The sequence below is a fragment of the Hippocampus comes genome, unplaced genomic scaffold (assembly GCF_001891065.2).
Source record: "Hippocampus comes isolate QL1 unplaced genomic scaffold, H_comes_QL1_v1.1 scaffold234, whole genome shotgun sequence".
Taxonomy (NCBI): Eukaryota; Metazoa; Chordata; class Actinopteri; order Syngnathiformes; family Syngnathidae; genus Hippocampus; species Hippocampus comes.
In genome coordinates, this window is record NW_017805479.1 from 674,282 (window position 1) to 695,422 (window position 21,141).

A 21,141-nucleotide genomic window follows, 5' to 3' on the forward strand; every position below is an offset into this window, starting at 1 on the left:
TAATATCTTTATTGGAATTGGGTTTGTATGTTTATTGGGGAATTTTAATTCTATTTTGTTTGTATGATTCAGTTGCCTTGCAATTTGATTCTTATAGAATCGGCATTGATGTGTATTGTCATCTTGTTTTGATACCAAATTAAAATATTATGGAAAACTGACATTTTCATGCTTATTATAACAAACAATTGGGTGTCTGGCCATTCATCAAGTGTCAAATAGCTTTTTATCCATCCATCCATTTTCCGATCCGCTTTATCCTCACAAGGATCGCAGGGGATGCTGGAGCCAATCCCAGCCGTCTTCGAGCAGTAGGCGGGGGACACCCTGAACCGGTTGCCAGCCCATCGCATGGCAGACAGAGACGAACAACCGTCCGCGCTCACACCTAGGGACAATTTAGAGTGTCCATCAGCCTGTCATGCATGTTTTTGGAATGTGGGAGGAAACTGGAGTACCCGGAGAAAAACAACGCAGGCCCGGGGAGAACATACAAACTCCAGACAGGGAGGCCGGAGCCGGGATCGAATCCACGACCACTGCACTGTGAGATCGATGCACTAACCACTGGCCCACCGGGCTGCCCCAAATAGCTTATTAAATTATAATAATTATTTTCATTAATTTCCATCCATCCATTATCTGCTCTGCACGAGGGTCGTGGGTGTGCAATTCAATTCATGTACAGTAATTGTTTATGGCATTTCGGTGTTTTTAGCCTGACTAGCTGATACAAAACTGATATACAGTAAATACAGCACTGCCCAACAGACGGAAAATCATTTCCTGAGCAATTTCTCTGAATTTCCCTATTTTCGACATTCTGTCAACACCTTGACCACAAGAGAGTTATTGTGGTAGATGACTCTCTCACCCCGTACATGTTGCTCCTTTATGGCTTCAATATTTGTTTTTGTATTTGTTGCCTCTACCATGCAACGGTGGATGCAGTTGCTGCCTGAATTAAGTATCGGAGGCTGTGAGACGTGTCATCCAAAGTATCTGTCTATGGATTAATCAACCTTTAACAATTCTCTCTATTGAATCGGATTGATCAGATCTCAAAAGTCAAATTGAAAGTCATCACTTTTATTTTTTAGTTTAATAAAAAAAACAAAAAAACACTGCTGACAGATTACAGATTTGTTTATGCATGGACAATAGATTCAGTTCCTATTTTGTGTAGTGTACAAATAGCTTCTCAATTTTTTTTTATTTCCGGTATCCGCTGTTGCTGGTGAAACAATGTAAATGTCCCCATTGTTGGACAAATCAAGGTCATCTTATATGATGAAAATGTAATTTCGCCCCCCCCCCCCAACCTTCCCCCATCTAATTCCTGAATCAAATTTGTACTTGCCAGCGTCTGAGAAGCGTTTTGGTGGGTCGACACAGCGCCATTGTGACACACCGGCCACCCTTAATGTGAGACACTGGATTTAAAAACAAAAAACATCTAGAACAATCAGTGTTATGGACATAATGCTTGAGCGATTCAATTTCTGTCAAAAAATACTGATGATCTGTCACATTTAGCAGCTCTGTATATCCAGCGCTGTGTCCTATAAGATAGAAACCGGGCGTCTCATATATAAAAACTGTTCATCTTGCTGCTCTTCTTCATCATCAGAGCAGGAAGTTCCTTCAATGTGCGCACCCTCGGCGTCCCAAGTTTCTGGCGGCATCACGGAAATACCTTCATGCTCCTGCAAATCAACGGTATCCACATTCCGTTGGTCCAAAATGTTTTTCTGCTCTTCCTCCACATACCTACCCCAAATTAGAGAGTGGAGATTAACATCTTGATCATCCCTTTTTTCAACCTCCCAATTTTCCACCTCAATTGAATGTAACCTCTCAGCTGTAAAACTAGCTTGGTCTGAAACTGGACCGCAGTCTGAGTTCGAGAGATCGTCAGAAAGCGAGGCTGCGTTTGTGGATGAATGTTGGGATGTAGCATCCCAAATCCACGCTTGGGGGAGAGGACTAAAAACATCCACGGATGAAAACACAGAATTCGGGTTTGGAGTGTTGTTTGGAAGTGACGCTGGCTGAGACGTGACAGGAAGCGACGGAGATGACGAGCACAATAAATCCGAGGCCAAACGCATTTTGTAACCACTTCCGTTTCCAGAAGAGCTTTCGGCATTCCAAAGATCTGATGACTGACAGTCCTTCTCTTCCCATGGGGAGTGCAGTGTTGGCATAATTAGGAGGGAAGACAGGGATGCATTGCGGGGCACAACAACCCAGACCTCTTTCGTGTGATGGATGGATGTCTAACACACAAAAAAAAAAAAGGAGGAGGAAATTAGGAAAATCGATAATCATAAAATAAAAGAACACAAACTGTGACATTCGCAAATATCCAACCATATTTCGCAACATTCAGGAGATTAACAGCTGCTAGAGCCTTGAAGAAAAATCATCTGGAAGACATGAGCAATGCATTTATCAAAGTCAACTTTGATGGTGACACTCCAAAGTCAAAGAAAATTTGCAATTCGTGTGCAACGAACGTCACAAAATGCGTTAACATCCAGTGTTGGATGAGACTGACAGTAGATTAGGAATCTACCTCCATGAGTTTATTTTACTTTTTCTTTGGCCTTTTTCTCATAGGATGGTGAAGAGAGAAAGACAACGAACTGGAAACAGTGCGTGCAACGTGCGAAAAGTGCTAGCCGACTCATGTGTGACAAACAGTAATGAGCAAAGAACAGAAAGTGCACCAGGAAGTGAGCTGCCACTAATCTTGAATAAGCAAGACATTACTGTAAATGAGATGTACACATCATTTCAAAATACTATCAAATAGGAGTGTGCACCTAATAAAATATGATTCAATACATATGTCAATACATGCATGGGATGCCATACGATTCAAGGATGTTTCGATTTTAACCCCTTTCATGCACCCTGTAACCTGATAACATTATAAGATGTTCACTGTAGTAAGCGCCGTCCGTGAAAGGGGTTAAAGTGGACCGATTTGATTCGGTGGGATTATGATTCCATTCAATGGCATTGTCATTTTACATATATGGAATGAACAGAGGGTGTAGTCAAGTCCAGCTGTCTCGAGTCCATGTCGAGTCAGAGTCCCAAAAGCTCCGTGTGTCAAGTCCAAGTCCAGATGAGATCAAGAGTAAACCTTCCGACAGAAGAATCCTATTTTCCCGATTATGCTCAACACTCTTCATAGACGTCACGGAAGCCTTTGCTTTCTTCACCATGTGTGCAGATAAACAACAAAAACAACCTCAAAAACAAAGTTGCTTTGTTAACGGTGTTTGGTCTCGGGCGTGGCACGAGGAGGAGAAGCATTTTTGTGCTTACACTGTTTTTTGAAGAGGTAGCTAATAACGCCAGATCTCAAATTTTATAACCCTGCTGTTGGCTGACATGACTGTAAGACAACGACTGCGTGCTTTGGGAATGGGTTCATCAGTTTATAAAGGCACGGCAGGGTATCGAGGAGCTCAGGCTCCTTTGTGAGCTCCAGCAATTTGGAGATTGCGATGAGGTGTGCCTTGTACTTCTTCATGTTTGTCCGTGCTTTTTTTCACAGTAGCGTAATAACAAAGCTACGCCGATGGCCGTCACAGCGGTGCTGTACCCGAACTGAAACATTTTCAACGGGGGTGGCACTGCACCATGAAACGGCGTTTCGTCGGTGAGCCGTAACAAACTCACGCCATAAATGGTGCGGTATGAAAAGATCCTCCTTGACCAACCTCAATCTCAATCCTCTTATTTGGTGTTCAGCCTTATGGAGTTACGACATGTGATGTGTGGTTCCCATCTCACCTACCGGCTAACTTACCAGAACGGATGGCACACGAATGTTTCTCAGACAGAGGAATCCGGTATAGATGAGAAGGATCACAATGACGATAGCGGCAATGGAAATAACACACAACACAGCTGAGGTCACAGAGTCTAGAAAGAGCATCAACAAAGGGTTGTGAGAGACATATTTTCTTTGTTAACATGAAAAGCAAACAATTGAGATGCTGTCCAATCTGTCATTTATTCGATTAAAGGGATGGGGAAATATTTTGAGATACCTCTCACATATACCACTGAAATGCTCTCACACGTAAACACATTAGTGAAATCATTACAGATTTTTTTCCCCCCCACTCATACAGGTCATTGAAAGACTCACACAGGCACACACAAATGAGTTAGGATTAGAGAGCCCGTTCCAGTCGTGCATTTAAGTACTGCACACGAGAGCCTTTTTACTCGTTTTGTGTGTAAGAGGATGAAACGAAAGCCCTTCCGGTTTTTTTCCAAACTCAAACATGCGCTTCTCTCCGACACCCTTTTACCGTTTGCCCAAAAGCCTCCAAGCACAGCGGAGATCATCAGAACCTTGTCAAATGCAACAGCAAGCAGACGGCTGACAACCATTTCAACATGCTGGATCTTCACTTCGCATCGGACACGGGGGCACACTGTCGCTGTCACAGAGAGTATTGTCAAATCAAAACGAGAGCCATTTACCTGAAGTATAAATCCCCGGGGTAACGGCGCAATGTTGCTGGCTGTAGTTGGACTCCCTTGGGACGAGTCTGTCGGAGATTCGAATGGAGATGCAATAGCGCCTGCCGGGAGCCAGGTTCTTCAGAACAGTTCCATTCAGAGATTTGGTTTTCTGAAAAAACTGCACCCACCAGCACAGACCACACACAGACATTAGTGCAAGAAAAATAAAGGCTTTCGCCCACCCTTAATAGTAATTAATTAGCAAGTGAGGGGACAGCATGGTGGTTTGTAAGGTCATAAGAATATTTAGAGAGTGGCCCCATATTTAGCGAATCAACTAATTCACGTGTGTGTCTCCCACCACCCCCACCCCCGACACATGCAAGTGAAAGAAGTAAATGAAAAAGTGAACACCACGTTTTCTCAACATTTCAAGTATATTAGTCATCAACATTACCGGAGCTCTGCTTGGACCACTGCTCTCGATCCTGAATTGGTAACTGAGTGAGTTGTAGAACTCCCACAGATGCCGCATTGGAGGCAGAAGGTCCACACACAGATTTTTTCCACAAGGAGTCACAGCCACCACTGGCAGGTCCAGGTGAGCTAAATCACACAAGTTAAAGAGAAAGTCAAGCCTGATTAACCCTTTCAGGGACAGCGGTTACTGCAATGGACATCTTACAGTGTTATCAGGTTACAGGGTGCATGAAAGGGTTCAACAATACAATGACTTTCAGCATGAACACTGTTGTGAAAAAGGGATTTGCTCCCTTCCTAATTTCAGATTGATGTCACACTTGAATGTTTCAGATCTTCATGCCACTTTTGATATCTCACAAAGAAAACATAAGTAAGTACAAATGCTGTTTGTACATTATTTTATTGATTAAGGGGATAAAAAAATCCAAACCGACCTGCCCCTATTTAGAAAAAAAAAAAGTGATTCCATGCCCCTTGTAAAAACATGAGTTAACTTTGACTAACCACAATATTTGGAAAGTGGAGTTCAGTTTTGCTGGCCACACCCAGCCCTGACTATTATCAGATTTGTTGAATCAAGAAATTACAAAAATAATGCCAAAGTAGGGTACAAGATTGATAAAAGAAACACACAATTCCACAATCAAAAGAAATTCAGGAACAAATGAGAGCAGTTGGTGGAACCTGTTGGTATAAATGTAATTCTGTTATCCCATATTTACTCTCTGTGTAACTTTAAAACCTGTTTCAGAGTGATACTTCGCAAATACCTCATAGACAATGGGGTAGGTTGATAATGGTAGACTTGTCGGACCGGGAGAGCTCAGGCTGCTCCTGTTCTAGCTTTTAAGACAATATCTTGTTGTTAAGTGAACAGCTTCTGGTCAACTTAACTGTTGCTTGTGAGAAGATAACATCAACCCCACGACACCATGTGAGGGACATCCCAAGCTGTGTACGTGGACCACTGACATCCAGCAGGAGCCGTTTGACGCCATCTCAGGAATGAACTGTGTGTTCTCATTGAAACTCTCCTTTACTGAAACTGTTGTGGAATGTGAAAATACTCCCGACACCCGTTACAAGATCGTGTATCAGGGACATCCTTCCAATAAATGCAAGGAGACAAACGCGGTCTCTTCAGAGTTGCCCCGGAACCTGTAACGGTTTACATTGCAGAGCCAGCTGGAGAGCTGCTCTGAGATTGTGAACCGAGACATGTTTTAGCGTGCTTTCTCTTGCAAGAAAGACAACCATGCCTGCCTCCTGAGTCTTCCTGTTCCTGATGTGTTCTTAGCATCAGATTACCAGCATTAACCTAACAGAACCTTTGTTTTCATATGCCACAGTTTTTGGAAGATTCGGTTTCCAATGTTTATTTTTGCCAAAGTTTTGGACCAACATTCAGACACTCCCTCGGTTTCCAGTTCGAAAAATGTCTAGCTGTCTGCTCATGTGACTCGGCCACTCATTTCCTGGAACTGAGCAGCCATTCACATCTGCAACTGTATTGAGTTTTTTTTTTTTTTTTTCTTGATAAGGCTTGTAGTCACATCCAATTTTCTAGGCGTTTGTGCCCTGTCTCAGTGTTTCCTCTGTGTGTACTTCTGTTCACTTCAGATTTTAGTCAAGCCGTTGCTGTGGTTAGGTGTCGGAGTGAATCTCTCGCTTGCTGGCTGCGGGAGACTTGTATTGCAATATATTGTCCAATTTTCAACTAATTTAAATTTAAATTACAAATTCACAAACTTTCAAATATTTTTAAATTTGCGATTGGATCCAAAAGAACTCGACACATTTAACAGATTTGGGAGACAAAGAATTGCAAAACTTAAGACAATCTCAGACAGTTTTGATTTCTACGAAACAGGGGTTAATGTAATTTAACATAAAATATATTTTACCCCACCGAGGCTCCGTAATGTTCATGGGGATATTTCAGCAATGTGCCAGAGATGTAATGTTGCAGAAGGTGACAAGTTACATATGCTATGGAAATGTTCGTATTTGAGAGACTTTTGGGATTTTATATGATCCACAGATAAATCTTGATAAAAAATAGATGAACACATACGAAAGTTAATTGTCGTATTTTCTGTACTAGAAGATGCTTCGGAGTATAAGGAGCACATTCAATGAATGGCCTATTTCAAAGCTGTTTTTATATATATGGCACACCACATTATAAAGCGCATAGAAGCAACAATAGTGGCTGCAGTTGCGTTCTACATCCACGAGATAGAGCTACGCTAACGGAATGCATTACAGCTCAATCAATAGAGCTTTATTTATATAGCGCCTCCACAACCGTTGCACCTGTAACAAAGCGCTTTACAGAACATTTAAAATACTATGTCCAAGAAATCAGAATATTGATCCATATGTAGCTCCCACAGGATGCCGCATGAAGCACGAAATCCATAAAAAAACAGGGTTTATTCCTTGGCAACCCGTGAGAACTGGCCACAAACATGGACAGGAAACATAAAATTACAAATGGCATTACAAAACAATAAATGAAAGACAAAAAAAAAGTTATGAAGACAACTGAGTCAACAAAAAAGGCACAATAACCTCATGGACTCACATTCACAAGGGGCTAAATATATATATATAATACAATAATAAATGTCTTTTCTCCTTCTTCCTTTGTTTAGTCAGTAGTTAACTATGCTTTGTTTCATAATGGCTGCACAGAGCTCACAAAGTAGTTGTCTGAGTGTGTGTTGACGAATGCACATGTCAATTAGTGTCGGGCAGAACCCTTTTACGTTACAATTGGTTGCTGCTAATAATCACCACGAGATGGCATAGGAACACTAATGGGGAAACAACTCAATGGGGGGGAAAAAAGAGACAGTAACACCACATCGGATTATAAGGCGCACTGTCAGCTTTTGACGAAATTGAATGCTTAGAGGTATGCTTTATAGTGCAGAAAATAAGGTAAATGCAAAATTAAATGAAGTGTCACTAACTGTCTTTGATGGGCTGGAATCCAGGGTGGGTAGCTGGTCGAGAGACCTCAGCTCGCCACTTGGCTGTAACCTGGGTTATGTAGACCTGCCTTGGATCGGAGAAGGCCCCTGTCATGTTGCAAACCAGTGGGTACTGGACATGCTGACAGCCAGTCACTGGGACCCAGGCAGTTCCCCTACATGATGCAAAAACAGGAATGCATCTTGAGCAATGTGAGACATCAACATGCAACAATGCACACTAAAAAGCTCCTTTAATGGACCCCAAAATAGAGCATTACTTGCATCCCTACATTTTCCGCTTGAGCCCATCACATTCAGGTCAGGGGCCACTGTGCTCCGAGTAAGAAAAAGTTAGTCTGAAGCCCTGGTTGCTCGCTCCCTGTAATTATCAGTTTCAGAGTTTTGTCTGCATTGTCAGCAGTAAATCAGATTTATTTCCAGAGAGTGCTGGATGCTACCAAGGCTGATCTTTGTCACCAACTCTTTTCATAACCTTTATGGATGTAATTTTAATGTGCAGTCCTGCCCTCACTCATGAACAAGACCCCAAGATACTTAAACTCCTGCACTTGGGGCAAGATCTCCTCCCCTACCCGGAGAGGGCACTCCATCCTTTTCTGACTGAGGACCATTGTTTCAGATTTGGAGATGCTGAGTTTCCCTATCCCAACCGCTTCACACTCGGCTGCGAAACGCTTCAGTGAGAGTTGGAGAGCCGTGCTTGAAGGAGCCAACATTACCAAATTATCTGCAAAAAGCAGAGATGTAAAACTGAGGCCACCAAACCGGACCCCCTCAACGCCTCGGCTGCGCCTAGAAATGCTGTCCATAAAGGTTATGAACAGAATCGGTGACAAAGGGCAGCCTTGGCGGAGTCCAACCCTCACTGGAAACAATTTTTAACATTGCATGGTAAACTGCTATGATGGCAAAAGTTTTGGCTCTACAACTAACAATTCCAAACGTTTGACTGGTTACGGTAGTACTTGAAGATGCCAAAATATTCACAAGAATTGTCTCCCTTTGAATAAAGCTGGGATGTATGTCACTGAACTAAAAGAATTCATAAAAATCAACAATGAAGAAACTCACACATCTGTATTGATACCGATTTGGTAGTAAATATCCGCAGGTGTGCCTGGTCCAGGTGCCCATGTTAGCATATGAATGAAATTAATGGAGATGATTTCCACGTTGACTGGTTGGGGAAGTTCACTGAAAGCTGAAAAAAAAAAAAAACACAAACAGTTTTGTAATCCATTGCATGTGTTCCTGATTTCTTTTCAAGTGAAATGCCAATGACTGCACAGCTACTTGTTTCAACTCTGCTGCTTTGTCAATCAGCAAATGAAAAAAAATATTTCATTGATGCATTAATCCATGGTAACTATGTGTGGCAAACGTTTGAGTCAAAATCAGGAATAATCCAGTGATTTTGTTTGTTACAGTTGCCAATACAGCTAAATTGGACGGTCTCTATACGTAACATATCGAAATTATTTCACCGTTAATAATAGGATCTTAATCTATTCTTTAATTATACAAATTTAGCATTGAAAATGTAACGTGGAATTAAATCAATTCTCAATTGTAATACTGTGGACAATCGAGTGAGCAGTCATTTAATAGTTTCAGGTTCCTTCGTTATGGTTATTTTGAATTTTAATCAATGTGAACCTCTTCGTGCGCAACGATATCATTGCCACACTGCTGCATCGCTCGGCTAAATATATTGAGTGCGTGTTATAACGTGTGTCAGAGAAGAATTAAACTATTTTAAATGTGACACTCATAACAATGCGCAGTACACACCTGAGAGAATCCGGGGAAGTGACGTCAGCGTCCAAATGACAATTATCATCTCAGCACGCTGTTTCCTGGTCGCCTTTCTGGTTCTTGGTTTACCCCTCTCTAGACTCTTTCACTTTCTGAATGAATCTGTCCGGACAATTTTGAGGGTGTCTTGTTGAGGTAAACCACATTATGTCATGTAAATCAACAGGCTTACTTTCGACTGCTTTGGATGAAAACAACCCATTACCCACCTCAACAAGAAACACAATAACAAAAATGACTTACAACTGTTATTATAGGACTCGTTAGACATAAGCTAACACGAAATAATTAAACAAGCTTACGTTGAGTGAAATGAAATAATAGATATGGCAGCTACCTTCAGGGGAAAACGTTCCACATGCTGTATCATTTTGCCCGGGACCTTCACACCTAAGATTGAAGTAGTCGTACAATCGCTGCATTTACAGACCTACTGTACAAGGAAAATTTGCATACAATTTATCAAACAAGATGCAGTATACACTTTACAGATGATGCCAAAATTATAGAGAGTTATGTGTGTGTGGGGCGGGGGGATTATTAAATGAATTGTAAAGGAATACACATTAACGGCGATAACTACATTGTACTGGGATTGAGGAATTTTTAAGAAGTCCGATTGCTCGGTTGTTTCATGAAGGCACCGGATAGGAAATCACATGATAGCGTTTGTGTTGTAACAAAGAGACAACATGCATCTTTGAGCACGTTGGCCAGTTGCTGCAATACGCTAGCGTGTCCGCCATATTGGATGTGCCATATCTTCCAATGAAGTAACGGACTGGACTTCCTCAAAAGCCTTTTAGCAAACTGCTTTAAGTTAATGCCGCTCATTAAACCATTCCCAAATATTTTGAAAGAGATAGGCACCATCGCAGAATCTGACAACGTATGTGACTTGTACTCTGACGATTATGTTTTATGAATCTTCACTCCTCATACAGTACTAGTCAAAAGTTTCGAAACACCTTCAATTCAACATTTTCTCCCCCATCCATCTATCCATCAAATGTTCTAAGCTGCTTACCCCCACAAGGGTCACGGGCATACTGGAGCTTATCCCAGCTGTGTTCAGGCAGTAGGCAGGGTACACCCTCAAGTGTCAGTGAACCGATCAAAGCACCATATTTCATTTAATTAGCTTTTTATTGTATCACGACATGCAGGTCTGTGAGAACAGTTGCATTATTATTATTATTATTATTATTATTAGTAGTAGTAGTAGTAGTAGTAGTAGTAGTAGTAGTAGTAGTATTTATTTATTTATTATTTTTGGGGGGCAAGTTCAGCCACAAACTGTCCATGTACATGTACACTCTGTTGATGTCAAGTCATCTGAGTCTGTTGGCATGTCTGTGTGTAGCAAACTTTGCTTTGTGGCTTGCTCGTTACTGTGGCATGTACAGAAAGTCAGTCAACACATTTTTCGGATTTGGTCACATCATATTCCATAAACAGGATTGAAGGTGTGATGCTGAGGAGCGGCCTAGTGGGCAAGCGGTTAGCGCGTCGACCTCACAGTGCAGAGGTACCGGGTACAATTCCAACTCCGGCCTCCCTGTGTGGAGTTTGCATGTTCCGAAAACATGCATGGCAGGCTGATTCAACACTCAAAATTGTCCGTAGGTGTGAGTGTGAGCGTGGATGGTTTTCTGGGTGTGCCCTGCGATTGGCCGGCAAACAGTTCAGGGTGTCCCCCGCCTACTGCCCGGAGCTGGGATAGGCTCCAGCACCCCACACCACCCTTGTGAGGATATGCGGATCAGAAAATGGATGGATGGATGGTGTGATGCTGAATGTTGTCTGTAGTTGCCCGATGGCCACAGGTGGGACCTGAGTTTGAGAATAAGGAAAAATTCTATAGGGGATAAAATGGTGATTAGTGCAGACCTCAATGGACATAGAGTGGTGACTGGAACAGAGGTCATGGCCATGTTTGGGGTTAAAAATTTTAATTTGGAAGGACCTATGTTGGAGGATTTTGTGAAGAGAAAGAACTGTCTGATCAATAAAAGAGAGAAACAAGAAGACACGCAAGAGTGGAGTGCAGGTGTACACATGGCCTACATTTTAGTGCAGGGCTCACTAACAAGCACCAGGTAGCCCTCAAGGGCCACATAAGTAGCCCATAGGCTTGTTCTAAAATTGACTAACGAGTGATCGGTCATTGTGAGTTTCTGGGAATGTTGTAGAAATGATCATTTGAAAATGGCAAAGATTTAGAGAAATAGAGTGTTGCACATTGACATTCGTCTGTTTCCCAACTACTGTGAGAAGTCAAGAACATGATCACATAAATTATGAATGAGTAATTCAGTAACATTGTTTAAGGTATTTTGAGCAAATTTGTTATTTCACAAGTGTATAAAGAACTGGTAGCCCTTCACATTAATCAGGACTCGGTTGTGAGGTGTTAGATGGATCCTTCGGACAGACAAATGAAGATGAAGTACTTTGTAGAACAAAAGGATCCAGGAAAGCGTACATAAGCACAGGCTGAAGGGGGAGATGGATTGAGCTGGAAAGAATTTGCAGCAGACAGATAGAAATCAGTGAAGGGAATTTCCGCTCTTTTAATAGTGCCGTTTTTTTTCTTTCAACTTGACCCCCTAAAAAGCCCTTTCTCTTTCAGTGGCTGTGGGGGGTGAGTCTTGAAACATGGTCCCCCCAGTGCCAAATGTTGAAATGAACCACTTGGCCACAGATGCCCTGCCCCTTTTATCTGATATAGTTTCCTCATAGACTTCACGTGCATGTTTTTTAAGTGGTAAGTGCCCCTCAACCCCCCTGCCTGTCAAAAAAACACCCTTCACTCCTCCAATGACTTTAACCTCCACATACAGCCCCTAAAACATCCAGTCTTTGTAGTACCAACTGACCTCTCTGCAGCACTCCTTAACCTCTGATACTAGAATCACACCAGGACCTGGCATTTAAAATGAACAAGAAACTGAAGCAACAAGAGTGACGATTATTATAATTATTTTTTATCATTAATGTATGTAACACTGTTGCAGAAGCATATTATCGTCCCATATATCCCAAGAATTGTTCTTTCCCCAACTTATCTTGTGTTTCAAGATCATCACATCTATACTCATAGCCGGTCTCACCAAAACACGTACACTCTGTTGATGTCAAGTCATCTGAGTCTGTTGGCATGTCTGTGTGTAGCAAACTTTGCTTTGTGGCTGCGAACATTAAAGGTTCCAATTCAGACAGCCTCAAAGAATCAGCATGTGAGTCTTCACTATTTAGTTGTCCTTTCTCGTGGATGGCTATGGCAGTCAGGGTCACTGATGATAGGTTGACATTTTCAGACATGTTGACAGTCTTTTCATCCATTTCCTCTCCCAACTCAAATATGAGTTGCTCCTTGACTTCCATTTCTGGCCACCGAGACAAAAAAGTGTCATTTTCAACTCCAGTCTTGAGTTGATCGAGCTCCGCTGGAACAGTCTCAGATGATATATCAGATGTATCTGCTTCAGCGCGTGACTTTGCAGTCAAACTTGTCCTTAATACATTACAAGAGTCATGACAGGAACTTTCCCTTGATAAATTTTCACCATCTCTGTTAATATAGAAATTACTTCCTTCATTTTCTTCCTCTTCTTCACCAACCTCCTCATCTTTCATCCCTGAACAGGTGATTCTGGGGGTAGGACATAATGATGTGGTGATAGTGTACTTCTGCTTGGATGTATCCGAGCAAACTGAGATCAGATCAGGGCTAGTTTCCTCTACTGGCAGAGATTTGGCATGCATGAGGGCCATCTACAGTGAGGGGAAAAAAGATAAATAGCAATTAGTACTTTTTGTGACCAAAAGGTACTACTCGGGTCAGCCCAAGCTGTAGCATGACTGTCTCGCGGACCTTGGACACAAACCAGAGTATTATACCATCATATAAGAACAAAAAATAATAAACTAAGAGAAGATGTGAGGATTATGTGCAGTACCCTTTAGCCATATTATACTTACTAGAGGTGGCCAAGTCATTCAGCAGCAAAATGTGTATGGAATTGAATGAGAAAGTACGACAAAAACAATGTCATTATTTTTAAAGTTTTTAAGTGTATTTATTCATATGTTTTTATCCATTGATCCATCCATCAATCCAACATTTTCTTCCCCTTATCTGGGATCGGATCGCAGGGGCGGCAGGTTGAGCAGGAAAGCCCATACTTACACATCCCCAGTCACTTTGTCCAGCACTTCCAGGGGAAGTTGTTCCCATGCCAATGGAGAGAGACAGTCTCTCTTTCGTGCCCTGGGTTGTCCCTGGGGCTTCTTCCCCATGCCCAGAAAACCTCATCAGGGAGGTGTCAAGTAGGCATCCTCACCAGATTCCCAAACCACCTGATTTGGCTCCTCTCGATGCGGAGGAGCTGAGGCCATACTCTGAGACACTCCCGGATGACGAACTTGTAACCCTATGTCAAAGGGAGAGCTTGGACACCTCGCGGAGGAAACTCATTTAGTCCATTTGTATCCGGGATCATCATCTTCTTTCGATCATGACTCACAGCTCTTGACCAAAGGTGAGGGAAGCAACGTCGCTCGATCAGTAAACCAGTAAAAAAAATTAAATAAATTCAGCTCAGCTCCCTCTTCACCATGTCAGAATTGTACAGACCTGTAGAAAACACTCCACCCTTTTCCGACTGAGAACCATAGTCTCTGATTTACAGGCACAACCAAAAATCTAATTGAATCATTGAGCTGTGGCCAAGGGTGTCATGTTGCCAAGGGCACATTTGGACACCCATAAGTTCGCAAATGCTGCCCATTATTGACAATCCATGATTAGCACATGCGAACCCCATTCGGGTTCTGATCAAGTGGCCCGTTCCTCTGGGTCACGCCACCTGAGATCTCACTGTCATTATCCATGTGAACAATTAAGTACCCCTGCAGAACAAGGGAGTCCCCAGCGGGACCACTCCCCAGCACCACCTCCAAGGTTTCCAAAAAGGGTGGGGGCTCTGAGCTGCTATTTGGTGAAATAACAGATTGCAAAGGCATGAACAATCCCCCACCCAAAGAAGGAAAGAGGTTACCCTCTCGTTCACTGGGGTAAATCCCAACGTACAGGCACCAAGACGTGAGGCAGAACGCCCACACCTACTTGGCACCTCTCACAGTGGGCAGCTCCAGAGTGAAATTGAGTTCAACCTCTCTAAAGAGACTTGGTACCAGCGCCCAAGTTTATGGTGAAGCAAGCCCGACAAGTCTAGTCAGAACCTCACACACCACTTCAGGCTCTTTCGACATCACATTCCACATCTGTAAAGCAAGCTTTAGTAGCCAGGAATGGATGGGGAAAGGTCCCAGAATTTGGCCACCGCCAAGCTCTCGAAGCGTCCGAACCACTTGGGCCACTCCCATAGGTATTGAGCCTATGGGAAGGGAGACCCACATTGCTTCTTCAGGCAAATTTCCGCAGTGTGGGACAAATAAAGGTTATCTTATCTGATAAATATGTGCCAATACTACTTTGGAAAAATTTGTTTGTACTCCTGACAGCTTTTTGGGTATAATATACTTGACAGTTGTGAACAGCTTTGATTCCGAATACGATATAAAATTAGTTGTTTTATTTTTATGCTTCAAAAAACATATATTGTATAACACACTTTTTATACTTACAATTAGTGCTCTTGGGAGGGATGCTTGAAGTTTACAAAGGAATCCAGTGTAATACAGACAACATGTCAATGTCATCAAGGCACCAGTGAAACATATCAGAAGACCAAGAGTTATGCCAAGAACAGGTACTGTGGAGATACACACACACACACACACACACACACACACACACACACACACACACACGCTTTTTACACATATTGAGTTTTTGTTTTTAGTATTTAATATTGTACGACCTCCATGGGGCATGCCTGGAAGCTCCACTGTGTCAGCAAAAGTCACAACAATTTACAAACTGATTGCGTTTATTGTTCACCTTACCTCTGTCTAACTCTGCAATCGATGTGGTGGTGCATACCCAGGTTGATGGCTCAGTATTTTTATTCATGGTAATCTCAGTTTGAATCTGGACACAGTACTGTTTGCCTTTCTCCAAATTGTTAATTTTAACACTCCTGGCTTCGGTTTTGTAAACCTCCTGCAAAGAAAACAGAGAATTTCAATAAGTGAATGTACAAATGAAATGTATTTAGCCCTTATCTGGTGTATAATTATTTCTACATTCATTTTTTGTATGCATGGACATTGAGAACGTTTCCCTATTCCATTACCTAGTCTACCAAGTTAAATTAGGTTTTTATTGCAAATATCCATAATACTTTCCTTTATTTCTCGGTACATTATTCAGGAATCACAAAGGCAAATGTCCTGCATATATACAGGTGGAGGGTACAACTGTGCTCAAACAGGGTTTCTCCAGTCCCCGCCGCCAAAGTTAAATTTAAAAAACAACATTCTTGAAAGAGGTGCTGTTCAAGCATTTTTATAAACAGCAGTAGTGCAACTACTGTATGCGGTAATCAAATCAGGACACATCCCTTGACCTTTTAACAATCTTAGGGAATATGAAAAAGGCATATGCAGTATGGTCTTTTGTTGCTGATTATTGTTATTAATCTGAATAGTACCGGTAACTAAATCAAAAAAGCATTTGCAAATTGCAGCCAAGATGCATTTTTTTTTTATTCATTTGACTTCTGTAATAATAACAATAATAATAATAAAGATGGATCTCTTACCTCAATTTTATTAGATCTCTTCCACAAGACCCTGAACTTAGCTTTGTAGATGGCCATGATGTCATTGTTTGGTATCCCTGAGCTTTTGTCAGCCTCTGGCAGGGACATGTTGATTTGAATGCAGTTGCCACATTCGGTCACCGTTACTTCTGGAGGACCTATTATAGCTAGGAACAATAAGAGAACATACAGTTACTTGTACTGTATAATAGATTGCTTTTGCTCCTCTTTGAGATACAATAAACCCCTGATTGTGGACTTAACCAGGTCGAGGTGTGGGGACAGGATATTAAGCAGGAAAGTCAGACGTCAACATGAAAATCAGCCCCTTTTTCAGACTGAAACCATGGTCCTTAGCCTGAAAAGGGTGGAGTGCGCTTTCCAGGTCGGAAATGAGATCCTGCCTCAAGTGGAGGAGTACAAGCATCTTGGGGTCTTTTTCACAACAGCGTCTGCAATGATGCGGCCTCTTATTGGGGCTGTAATGGTTAAGAAGGAGCTGAGCTAAAAGGCAAAGCTCTCCATTTATTCATTGATCATCGCTCCTACCCTCATCTACAGTCGTAAGCTGTGGGTCATGATCAAAAGAACAAGATCCTGGATATATGTGGCTGAAATGAGTTTCCTCAGTCAGGGATCGGGGTCTGCTTTTGAGATCGAGTGAGAAGCTCAGTCATCCGGGAGGGACACAGAGTCCAGCTGCTATTCCTCTGCATCGGTGGCTCGGGAATCTGGGTAAGATGCCTCCGGGAAGCCTCTGAGGTGATGTGTTCCAGGCTGTCTTACGACTGGCCTGGGAATGTCTTGGGAGTCCCCTGACAGAGTTGGACCAAGGGTCTGGGCTTCCCAACTCCGGATAAGTGGAGAAAATGGATGGATGGATGGACAGATGAATAGTGACGAATAAGTATTTTAACATGATGCCTAATTCTTTTTATCTAGAAACATCGAGTACATGTGGTTGAAACAAAAAGATTACATGCAGAAATGTTCACAATGACATACTTTGTTCAAATGGAGAGAAGGAGACTTCTTCAGACTCCGGAGACCAGGTTCCATTGTAGAATGCTTGGACAGTAAAATAATATTTATATTTGTCCAAATTCAGCTGTAAAGATGTTGCGGTTGTCGTGTTATCATTCTGTGTTTTTTTCTCCTTTTCTCCGCTTAACCTGCACAAAAACATTTTCAATGTTTTAATTCATGCTTTATGAGTAAATAAATTAATAACTGCCGTATTTTACGCACTATAAGGCACACTGAAAAGCATTCAATTTTCTCAAAAGCCGACAGTGCACCTTATAATCCGATGCGCTTTATATATGGATCAATATTCAGATTTCTTGGATGTCGTCTTCTAAATATTCTGTAAAGCTGTTTGTTACAGCTGCAGCGGTTGTGAAAGCGCCGTCTGAATAAAGCTGTAATGTATTGTATTCCCTTTAGCGTAGCACCATCTAGTGGATGCTTAATGCAACCTCAGCCACTATTGTAACTTGTATTCTACGCGCCTTATAATGCGGTGTGCCCTATACATGAAAACAGCTTTAAAATAGGCCATTCGTTGACAGTGCACCTGATACTCCGAAGCGCCTTATAGTGCAGAAAATACGGTGCATTGTGGAAAAAAAGTAACAATGACAAGTCATGTGAAGACATGGATTGACCTACAAAGTAATTTTCCATTAAATTTTAAATCATGGGTGTCATGGAAGAATGTCATTTTTAGTTGGAATAAAGACTGATAAAATGTTACAACTTCCAAATAGCTAAAGATTCAAAGGCTTTGCTCCTGAGACAGGTCAAATGCTCTCAATGAATAATCAAGTTCAGAGAGCTTTCCCCTAAGCATGTTGCTGTCAACTTTTGCCCAGGTGATAATACAAGATGGAGCAAATAAGGCAACCATGCCAGTATTAATCTCCTTGGGGGACAAAGTACTTTTTTTTTCTCCTTTGCATATATTTGCTAAAAGCACTGTGCCAAATTTGATCCATTTTCAGAACTTATTCTGATGGTGGGTTCATACCTGATGCAAAGCCAAGTATTGCCTCTATTCAGGTGTTCATCAGTTCATTAATGAGAAACAAACTATTTTATCAAGACAAAAGCCCTCAAATAATTTTTTTGTGGTTTGGTAACTTCTCCTGTATTTGGCAAGAAAAGAAATGTAATTAAGTAGTGATTACATTTAAATGGACTGAAAACGTTGAATCAAAATCACACTCCAATAAGTCATTTCAGTACAAATGTCATGCCATGAGGTCAAGTTTAAAAAAAAAAAAAAAAATAAATAAATTGTCTGAGCCAGCTCCTTTCCGAAGTCGCAGTTCAGTTCTCTCTCTGGTATCAAGTGTGATAGGACCATTTCACTTCCCCTCCTTGCAAGTGTGACAGGACCATTTCACTTCCCCTCCTTGCCATCACTTGTTCCCACTCTCCCAAAATGTCACAAAAACTATGGAAATATAGAAACAGTGGAAGTTAAATCTACACTGAAGTCTCACAAAATTACTGACGTTTAGCGTTGCGTCAAAAAACAGATCAGAGAAATAAACGCAACAGGCGGTTAACATTCAATAATACATGGTGGAGTCGACATGTGGAAACATTAGTCATAGCGAGGGTCAGAATGCACGACAGGATGAGTCTGCGAGGTGAGGCGATATAAATCCCTTTCCAATTAAGAGCATATTGACGCAAAGCCGACATGTGCTGTATGTGACTGTAACATTATTTTTTTATTAGTCTTTCCATATCATCTCAAAAACACACAAGCCAGTGGCTTTGACAAGGAGTGACTAAATCAATTTTCCTGGCTCAGGCATACCGAGGAAGGCATGCACTGTCATTTATGCCAAAAGCACTGTGCCCCAACAGAGCAGGCAATTGCTGCTTCCCTTTTGAGACAGCCATCAATCAACGAGAGGCTGGACACATGAGGTGATGGCCATTCACAAAGGAGCAGAAAAGAAAAAGTATATTAAAAATGGTAGTACCTAAAAACACTCAATAAATAAAGTTAAAAACTAAAATACTGTAATATAGCTAGGAAAAACGCTGGAATGGGTAATAGAGATAACGATTAAAAAAAAAAGATAGACCATTCAAACAAAAACTTGTAACATCAAATGCTTCCTTGCAATACAAACAAAGAGGGTATCGGAAATGTTTAAATGAGTTTCATACTCTTCTTACAGCTTCCACTTTATTGAAAGCCTTTTAGTTGTTTTGGGGTTGTGATAAAATATGATGAATGGGGAATTTACCTTGAAAAGACCTTATACTGGACACCTGGGGGGGTGGCAGGCCCAGGATTCCAATGCAGGATGTGAAGGAAGTTAACGGAGTTAACAGACACGTTCGATGGCGCGGGGAGTATACCAAGCACTGTGCAAAATATAATGATGGCAACGTTACTGCTGCAGATCAAGTTACAGAAACACACATTTAAAAAAAAAAGAGAAAAAAAAACGATTTTGATTGGTATGTTGTCAATCTGAAGGTTTCAAGTTATTAAAATCTCAGAAAAAAGATATATTTTACCCACCAGACTCAAGCAGGAACATCACATTTAGAGAACAACACATCCAGTTCATCTTGGTGTATGCTTAGGCTGTCGTAGTCATTCTTTAAGGAATGCACTTTAAAAAAAAGATGTAAAGCACATTCAGTATGACACAGTCCTGAAATAATTTTTCCTTACACTTAAGCGATCACAATAACGTGTGATATAGTTATTAATTATGTGTATATCACAATAATGTATGCCATCATTATCAATTAAGTATGTGTACATCTGCAGCTGAATAAGTAAGGACCCCAATTACTTTGCATTGAGACGTTGGACAGAAATTTGTGCGTTTTCAATGATTTTAAAAAGTCACAACTTTGTTAATATTTGTCGGGAAAATGCTACTTATATGTCTGGAATCGTCTTGAGATCTGTCTGTTAATGCTGGTATCGTGCAAATTAACGAATCAATGAAATTTTACACACATACCTATATTGTGTACTGCAAAGACAATTCCAAACTAGCTACTAAATGCTGGAATATTGATGTGGTAACAATGTTCGCTCACCTTATTTACTAACAACCACCATCTCGTTCCGTCGTTACGACTGTAAAACAGTATTACTTTTAGCGGTTCAATAATTGCATAATCTCACTCCAGAGCTAAATGGGGATCAAAAAGTCAACACCATAATGTCCACACTTAACTGTCTGACCAAAATACAAGCTTGTAGCGGCGGTTTCCGAGAAACAAACTTGCTAGCTCCTGTCACGGATTCACTCAGTAAAACACCCTCCCGTCTTAACCTAGCCGACCACTTCCTTTTACGTTTCAAAGTAAAATCTTACGGGACGCAACATACACTTATTTCACTGCAATGCTTCTAACTGTGTATTGATCAGCAATCGGTGCCACGGTTCAAATTGTGACATCGTACAAATACTAATATAAGATTCCTTTCTCATTCATTCATTTTCCGTACCGCTTTATCCTCAGTTGGGTGTGCTGGAGCCTATTCCAGTTGTGTTTAAAAACAAACAAACAAAAAACACCACAAGGACAGCTTAAATGTATTTTTTTCTGTCCTAAATGAATACTAA

At 41.4% G+C, this 21,141-nt stretch overlaps 2 protein-coding genes across 8 annotated transcripts; both read right to left on the bottom strand.

The window, feature by feature from the left end:
* Positions 1-1,075: 1,075 nt before the first annotated feature.
* LOC109519251 (interferon alpha/beta receptor 2-like) lies at positions 1,076-10,407 on the bottom strand. 5 transcript variants are annotated; one of them, XR_002168909.1, is made up of 8 exons: positions 9,771-10,397; positions 9,051-9,180; positions 7,956-8,131; positions 4,952-5,100; positions 4,513-4,672; positions 3,827-3,942; positions 1,486-2,279; positions 1,076-1,267 (listed from the first exon to the last, which is right to left on the bottom strand). XR_002168909.1 is itself a non-coding variant. In XM_019875660.1 (8 exons), exons 2-8 carry the CDS (start codon positions 9,817-9,819, stop codon positions 1,563-1,565), a joined length of 1,497 nt encoding a protein of 498 aa, XP_019731219.1. In that variant the 5' UTR covers positions 9,820-9,896; positions 10,132-10,397; the 3' UTR covers positions 1,076-1,562. The 5 variants fall into 5 exon arrangements, 4 of the variants coding, with proteins under 4 accessions (XP_019731219.1, XP_019731221.1, XP_019731220.1 ...); XM_019875660.1 differs by having other exon boundaries at positions 1,076-2,279; positions 9,771-9,896; positions 10,132-10,397; XM_019875662.1 differs by having other exon boundaries at positions 1,076-2,279; positions 9,771-9,896; positions 10,097-10,397.
* Positions 10,408-12,750: 2,343 nt separating this feature from the next.
* On the bottom strand, positions 12,751-20,862 carry LOC109519249 (interferon alpha/beta receptor 2-like). Of its 3 annotated transcripts, none has more exons than XM_019875658.1 (8): positions 20,609-20,858; positions 20,076-20,155; positions 19,795-19,915; positions 17,531-17,697; positions 16,526-16,692; positions 15,768-15,924; positions 15,447-15,574; positions 12,751-13,571 (listed from the first exon to the last, which is right to left on the bottom strand). In XM_019875658.1, exons 2-8 carry the CDS (start codon positions 20,122-20,124, stop codon positions 12,819-12,821), a joined length of 1,542 nt encoding a protein of 513 aa, XP_019731217.1. In that variant the 5' UTR covers positions 20,125-20,155; positions 20,609-20,858; the 3' UTR covers positions 12,751-12,818. The 3 variants fall into 3 exon arrangements, with proteins under 3 accessions (XP_019731217.1, XP_019731216.1, XP_019731218.1); XM_019875657.1 differs by having other exon boundaries at positions 20,076-20,169; XM_019875659.1 differs by lacking the exon at positions 15,447-15,574 and having other exon boundaries at positions 13,482-13,571; positions 20,076-20,169; positions 20,609-20,862.
* Between the last annotated feature and the right edge of the window lie 279 nt (positions 20,863-21,141).

What these genes read in the sequence shown, in the direction of transcription:
- LOC109519251 (XM_019875660.1), bottom strand. Translation starts at nt 9,819, where the DNA reads ATGATAATTGTCATTTGGACGCTGACGTCACTTCCCCGGATTCTCTCA. An exon ending in ATCGGTATCAATACAGATGT is followed by an intron (nt 8,132 to 9,050) that starts GTGAGTTTCTTC and finishes TGCATCATGTAG; the next exon opens with GGGAACTGCCTGGGTCCCAG. An exon ending in GTGGTCCAAGCAGAGCTCCG is followed by an intron (nt 4,673 to 4,951) that starts GTAATGTTGATG and finishes TGGTGGGTGCAG; the next exon opens with TTTTTTCAGAAAACCAAATC.
- LOC109519249 (XM_019875658.1), bottom strand. Translation starts at nt 20,124, where the DNA reads ATGAACTGGATGTGTTGTTCTCTAAATGTGATGTTCCTGCTTGAGTCT. An exon ending in GATTGCAGAGTTAGACAGAG is followed by an intron (nt 15,575 to 15,767) that starts GTAAGGTGAACA and finishes GTATCTCCACAG; the next exon opens with TACCTGTTCTTGGCATAACT. An exon ending in CCCTCCCAAGAGCACTAATT is followed by an intron (nt 13,572 to 15,446) that starts GTAAGTATAAAA and finishes CCCTCACTGTAG; the next exon opens with ATGGCCCTCATGCATGCCAA.